This window comes from Malurus melanocephalus, unplaced genomic scaffold (assembly GCF_030028575.1).
Source record: "Malurus melanocephalus ecotype Western Australia unplaced genomic scaffold, MMel_1.1 scaffold_914, whole genome shotgun sequence".
Lineage (NCBI taxonomy): Eukaryota > Metazoa > Chordata > Aves > Passeriformes > Maluridae > Malurus > Malurus melanocephalus.
Genome location: NW_026624146.1, coordinates 49,553 through 56,950, shown reverse-complemented (window position 1 = coordinate 56,950; position 7,398 = coordinate 49,553). Strand labels below are relative to the sequence as shown.

Sequence of the window (7,398 nt, the reverse complement as noted above, 5' to 3'; positions counted from 1 at the left end):
GATTGCTGAAGATACATCAAAGCTTTGCTCCAGGTGGTGCTGTCTGAGTGGAAAAGGTGAAAGCACAGGAAGATTTCAACGTGGTTGATTTTCCTCCAGATATCACAGTCCTCCAGTCTTTCTCAGAGTCAGATGCTGTGCTCCTTTCTGGCAATGCTGCACTTTCATTCCTGTCACTGACAGCTGTGAGTAGCCTTGAAAAATCCYACACTCCCCCTCATTTCACAATAAATCACCCAGGCAAGAGTTTTTCCTCCCTCATTGAACTTTTTAAGTGATGGGTTTTTTCCACATACATGGTAAATCTTGATAGAAAGCATTTAACAGTGTGCACTAACAAACTTATACAACATATACATTACATATATATATTATATATATAGAATGTTCTATATACAAACATATACAATTTTTTAGATCTCTACAGACTACAAGAAAATTGATAATTATAGTCACAAGTGGTGAACTTAACAGAAATAGTAATTGGTAACTGTCTGGAAATACATAAAATATGTAAGGGTGGAAAGCTGTGACCTGATGGGGAATACAAGAGAAAAGTTGCTTAAAAGTTTAGTATTAAAAATTGCAAGTTTGAAGGCTGCTAAATTCTCATTTCCCTGTTGCATAAAAATGCAAATGGAAATCTACTGGCAGGTTTGTTTTTTTTTTTTTTTACCCTGGTGTTAAACTAGAGACTGTTGGCAGCCAAAGTCAGTCAGACCTTGTGTTAAAGACTTGTTGAGGACACTTTTCTCTCTGGGTGAGCTGCAGGGATGGCAGTTAGAAGTTGCTCTGAAATTGTTTTCAGTGTTCCCATGACTCCCATCAGCCTGGGGTGCTGTTCTGATTGCCACACACCAGGGCAGAATGGAAAATAATTTGGCTGCTGGACAGCTGAAGGCTGCTCCAAATGATTTTGTTGCCCAGAGACCAGTGGGTTTGGATTATAGAGCACAGGCCCAGTGAATACAGGTTTATACTGGAGATAAAATTGCTGTAATGTTCTTTATTTCTCTTCCTGATGCCTGGCTAGAGCAGCAKTTCCTCACTTCTGTGACCCAGCCAYTGGAAGGAATTCCCCAACCMAGTTCTTACTGGCATCAGAGTGGCAGCTTTGGCAAATTCTTACACACACACAGAGAAATCCTCTTGGGTCAGGACAAATCCACATCCTGAGCTCTCAGCATAAACCCAGGCAAAGCTCAGGCTTTGACCTTTTTCCCAACAAGTTTCTACACTTCTCACAACTTAGAGCAGTTTCTCCTGTGCCAGGAGAACTTGTGGAGTCTCATTCCCAGTTGAGCTAGAACTGTCAGGGCCATCATTTAGATTTTGCCTACAAAAAATGTGTAAAAATCCTGTAAATCATTAAATTCTGTTGTGCTACAATGGGAATTTAAAACTTAACACCTCCAAMTCTCTTCTAACCCTTGATCTTGTGCAATGGGCCAACTGTGAGGCAAAACTTCTGGATGATAGAACCTCCTGGGCTGCATTTTATTGTAGGGAAAGGAAGGAGATGGAAAAGACATCTTTTAGAGGGATCATTTGAACACTGATCCCTCACTTTCTTTCTTCTAATTTGCAATTAAGTCCAGGCACATGAAAACAAGCCTTCAGTGCCTTGTTTCCAAGCCAATCTTGGAAAAATTTCTAACTTCAGAGCTGACCCGTGTGGCTAAGGTGGAACATTCTTATGGACTAAGAACCTTTTCACGTGGATAAGCAACAGCTCCAACTTCCTTCTGTTCTCTTCTGTGGCTACAGGGTGCAGCAGTTTCTGCAGCATTCACTGCTAAAACCAAACAAACCACTTTGAAGCAGAAGCAAATCACTTTTAGCAATGTGAGCAGAGAATAAATTGCCACTCACCCATGGTGTCACTTTATATATGTGTAACATATTTGTGTTGACAATGGTTTTCCATGCTCCTCCCTACCCATTGTGGAGCTCTGCTGCTCTAATCTCTCTCTCTCACACAAATTTTGGGGAATTTCTGTGCAGGTCCCCTCACATAATTTCAACTGAGCACTTCAGCTSCTCTGCAAGATGCTAAGCAGCCTCTGTGACAGGGCAATGGTTTCCCAACTTGCCTTTCCTAACTTGAAGAAATTATTTCCAAAGCTGGTTTTCTATTCCTGCTGCTGGGAAATAAAGCAACCAAGTGAGAGACTCCATGGGGATGAAAAATGCCACGGCCCCCTTCATGGACAACTGAGACAAATCTAGAGCACATTAAAAAATTATAGATTAGGATGATGTGTCATGTGCTCTGAATTGCAAATAAACCATCTCTGCTCATGTTGTAATGACCTTTCAGACAGTGCCTCTCCAGCTAACTCAGCTAACTGCAAAATCTGTACATTTTGGGCATAGGATTTTGAAGTTATTTTTTTCTTCTGGTAGGARTTAAAGAGCACTGATTTTGAACAAGGTTTCTCAGGGGAAATAAATAGCAGATAAGAAAATGCAGCTCAACTCATTTTTATGTGGAGAACAGTAGCAAACATGCTTGAAATGTACTGGCTTTTTATAATGTCACTTTTAAAAAATAAAGATTTTTGCCATTTAAGGTGGTTTTTTTTTTGCTCAGGATAGAAATAAATCCCATTTTTCGTCGGTCACAACATGCTTCCTTTTTCTCTTTTTTTTTTTTTTTTTTTTTTTTTTTTTTTTTAAGATGGCAATTAGTCATGCAAAGTTTTATAAGTGCATTAACATTCGAATTTGTACAGAATATTTTTAACCAGATGCACTCCCCACAGTTCATACCTACAGCTTCTGAAAAACTACATGCCACAGTGATGGTTGAGTTCCTTTTGGGAAAAAAATTGGCCACCCTATGAGCCAGCTGTTGGAAAGACCCTCAAAATTCCAACTTCCATCTCATGGTCTGTAAAATTTCTCCTTGACGTCCACTGTGATGAATTCAATAACAGGAAAACATCTTCTAGGAGAAAAAAAAAACTGTCTCTGGCCAGTGACTGGTAGATTTGGGAATAAAGRTTGCTTCCCTGAACAGTGTTCTTGATAAAGCCACAAGCAGCTTCTTTGAAAGTCTAAAACTGGTACCAYTTTTTATCCTTGTATTTGAGCATCACCTGCAGAGATGGGAAAAACCAAACAAATGGAAATCAAACAATGCTCTCCATATGAGAGACCACACCTGACCTAGGCCCATTAACTGTCMAACTTCAGAATTAATAAATAAATACTTCACTAACAGCATCATCAGGTCTTGAATCCACTGAGATCTCATCTTTAATTTTATAGCTATTACATTWAAAAAAGTGTTACCTACTATTGCTGTTTTTTAGGAGATTTTTCCTGAGGGGYTTTCACTACTTTTCTTCTTCAAAAATTAAAGGGATTTGCTTTGTATAGGAATAAAAAGATGCATTGTAGATATGCCCTGAATATATAAACTTCTTGCATTTCAGGGCACGTTCTTTCTCCCTCACACTTACAAAAGCCTATAAAAATGTAAAGGTCTTACCCAGAGATGTGATGCATGTTAAATGAAAAACGTGCATTTTGGGAAGTATGCTTTGATGTTGTTTTATCTTCAAGAAAAGTCACTTTAGTTTTTCCCAGTCTTAACAGCGTGGGATGGAAAAGCTTTCCATTTCCAGCTCCAAGCACAGAAGTTATTCCTATTCCTGGCAAAGCCTATTCCATATAACYACCACAGGGCTGTACTAGAAATGTTCTCCTCTTCCCACCAAGATCTCTAAAGGTTCCTATACACACATCCACCTACCTGTTTTCTGCCCTACTGCATAGATGTGCTGCATTAAGTGGCTTAAAAAAAAACAAATCATAATGAATTAGTGAGAAAGGCAAGACGAGAAGTGCCACGTTCTAAATTCAGAGGCTAACAATGGATGCTCATTTCTGGCAACCTGAAAGGAAGGTGGGTGCAATGGCASTTTATTTTTGGCATTCTGATCATTTGGGAGCAGGAAGAATGATATGGGACAGTGATATGAGCACATCTCCAACACCACGAATGGGTGAAGGGAGACAAAGGAACTCGATTGTTTGAAAGGGAATGTTGCAGGGATGGCAGTGCTCTGTTCCAGGGTGTGGATGCCAGGATTCCTACCTCGTGTGCATGTTTGGAGAATGCCTCAGCACTGGCCATCATGCTGGCAGTCCTTTCATCCAGCTCTCCCAGCTTCTGTCCCCTCTCGTCCAGGGCGATGCGCGCTCGGGTCAGGTCCCCGATGACCCCTCCTGCAGCTCCTCTCACCCCTTCAATCCCACCCGAGCCTGGGATGTGCTGGGCCAGGCTGCGGGAGGCTTTTCCTGCTGTGGCCTCGCCAACTGCAAAGGGGAAATGAACAGACAAAAAGGATGAGTTGCTGGGATGGCTCTGTCCCTGCTCCTGGAGCTGCAGTATCACAGCAGGGATGGCATTTGGACACGTGGAACACTTCACTCTGTCACCATCACATCACATCACATCATATCATATCATATCATATCATATCATATCATATCATATCATATCATATCATATCATATCATATCATATATCATATCATATCCCATCATATCCCATCATATCCTCCCTCCCTGCTGATCAAAAGTTGCCACAGCTTCTGGCAGACAAAGGCCCTCTCCTTCCTCCACTAAGCCAACTTTCTCTTTATCAACATCTAAATCGTGTGTACTTCGTTCCTACAAGACAAGGGCAGGGGATCTCAAGAATGAATGTCTGCCAAAAAAAAAAAACCCAAACAAAAATTACTCACAAAGCTCCTCTCTGTCAAAAGCTTGTCCACTTCCTCCAAAAAGTCCTTTGAGAAAGCCTCTGTTTTGGGCTTCTGGTGTTTCCACAGGAGTAAACAAATCCCCAAGCATGTCCTAGCAAAGGYAGAAAAAAGTCCATGTAAAAGGTTAGTGAGGTGAAAGCAGTTCTAGGTGTTTTCTTGATTTGCATTAACAAATCACATGCACTGGATCTAATCAACTTAAAAGAGTCTGTTGTCTGAACAGTATAGTGTAGTTAATATTTGTGTATTCTGACAGACAAATGCTTGGGCTCACTGGGTTCACTCATGCTTTCAAAGAGATTTGGTTTGTCACTGCCCAGTCCTCTGTTTATTACCAGAGAAAAAAAATTGCAGTTAATACAGAATGAAAATACCAGTGATAAGGTCACATTTTGCTTAGAAACAGCAGAGRTGACACAGTAATTGAATAAAAAATTAGTTGTCCATTATGCATTTTGCTTTAGTGATTGCTCAGCCAAGCTGGGCAGTCGCTCTGCTTTCTCACAGCACACCTGAGTTCAGTGCTTGCCAGCAAATCAGTGTTTGGAGCTTTGTTGATTAGTTGATTATTTTTTGAAAAGTCCATTTTAATCCAAAATCCAAAATCCAGACAACCTTCCTCCACCCCATCAGCAATGCTCAATGAGCACATCTGCTGAGGTCACTGCTCTGGTGCCACATCTTGGAGCAGTCGCCCCAGACAGATCTCAGGCTCAGATTTATTTGCAGCAGCACCAGGAAAGGCTGGCTCTCTGCAATAAAACTGCTGAGGAAAATGTGCATCCCCCWTAGTGTTTGAAAGCAGTGGGGCTGTGTGCACTGAGAACAGCTCTGTGACTCACAGCTCCTGCTCCTCTGCACAGTCACCTGCTCGGGGGAGAAAAATTCCTGCAGCCCTTGGAGCCTCAGTGGAGATCTCATGCAGCCCAATTTGTTTTTCTAGGTAGCAGGATACAGGGTCATCTGCTTTCTGTACACACATAATGACCGTGCAGACATTTTTTTGCATCAAAGCCAAAATAAAAGCAGCCATAGTCCAGCAGTAGAGAAACAAGGGCTGTGTTTCCCTTTGCTTGGTAGTTGCATGATGCTGTTAAAAAAAATTTTAAAAATCTAGCTTGTAACAGCCTCTGGCTGTACGKCCATAGTTTTAAGATGCATTGGTCAAACCTTTTGATTATTTTAAAATTGACTCCTTGCAAAATAATCTCTTCTCTGGTGCACAAAAGCTGCTGTGCAATGCTCRCTCCTCACAGTGCCTTTTCAGACTTGAGTCAGACAGTGCTGTGATGTGAGTTGAGCAGCTCAGCACATGTTATTCCCTAGGGCATAATGAGTGCTGGCAGGACCATTTCTTTTATACTTCCATTCTAGCTCACTGCTAATTATATAACCCAGAATTTATTCCCTCTCTTTTTTTTTTTTCCCTCTCTTTTTTTTTTCCTTTTATTACTCATGTCTTTTTTTTTTTTTTTTCCTTTTATTACTCATGTTTCTCCCTGTAACCTCTCCCAATTACTTCTCTTCAGTAAGTGACATTTTCACTTGCATTTTCTTTGTCAAATAACCAAACTCAACCAGCCCATATGTAAAAACTTTTTGCAGGTGACAGTGCATGAAAAAGAACAACAGAGGTTCTGACCACTGTGTGTTGCTTTGGCATCATTCACTCAGGGTGAGTGGAGAGGAATAAATCTTTCCTGTCCCTCCAGGAGAGTCCTGATCAAAGGTAAGGTTTGTAATTTCACAAAGGTGCCCCCACACAAATCCCAGAGGGAGGTGTGATTCCTACCTGCAGGTTGTCACACATCTCCTGGCTGTAGGTGAGCCGCTGGATCTCGGTGGGAGAGCTCAGGTACAAAGCCTGTCCCTCGTTAGTGAAACAGAAGGTCCGTGCTATCCTCATGTCTGTGACAGGCAAATAGTTGAYATCCAGCAGTGGGCGAAGGCTGGGCAAGCTGAGGAGAGGCAGAGTCCCAGATTAGCCAGAGATTTCCAGGGAACCCTGCTCTGTGCCTGCATTTTAAASCAGCACCTCAGTTTATGGTTTTCACAACTGCAACAGCTGCAGTGCAGCTCTGAGCTGAAACATTCTGCCATAAACATCCTTCTTCCCATCACACTTTGTTTGCTTGCATGGAGAACTTTCAGCTGCTTTGCCTCCATGTGCTGGGCACTTTACAGGCATTCTTCCTGCCCCTGCCCCCAGTTACCCCATGGAYATCTGTAGGAAATCCACCCTGAGCTCAAAGGCTCCAGCATCACCTTTGTTGTCCTCCAGCTTCCCATAATTTGCTGTTTTGGACAGCACTTTCAAAATTTAAATGGCCTGGCCAGGGAAACAGGGTGCAGCAAGGTGGGGGTATCCTACAAGGAAGGGAAACCAAGTGCTCTGGACAGAAAATCTTCAGAAATGGCAAGAGTGGGATTTTATACTTCACACAGGATAAACAGCACTCTTAGCACAGCTGAGTTCTGTACTTCTCTATACCTGACCCACCATAACTGAGCAAAACTATCAGGGCTTTCTTTTATCAGAGTTAAAAATCACAGCCATTAACTATCACAGGTAGGGGATTACTAGATATAAAAAAAAAAAAAAAAAAAAAAAAAAAAAAAA

The 7,398-nt window shown here is 41.7% G+C and overlaps 1 protein-coding gene across 1 annotated transcript in view; it reads right to left on the bottom strand.

The window, feature by feature from the left end:
* Window positions 1–7,398, bottom strand: part of LOC130585548 (syntaxin-binding protein 5-like) — a gene marked incomplete at its 5' end in the record, with an annotated part of 54,416 nt that continues 47,018 nt past the window's right edge. The window contains 4 exons of the mRNA XM_057386098.1: window positions 1–3,101; window positions 4,106–4,326; window positions 4,758–4,869; window positions 6,571–6,736. Coding sequence (XP_057242081.1) covers window positions 3,060–3,101; window positions 4,106–4,326; window positions 4,758–4,869; window positions 6,571–6,736 — 541 coding nt within the window. The remainder of the gene's footprint in view (window positions 3,102–4,105; window positions 4,327–4,757; window positions 4,870–6,570; window positions 6,737–7,398) is intronic.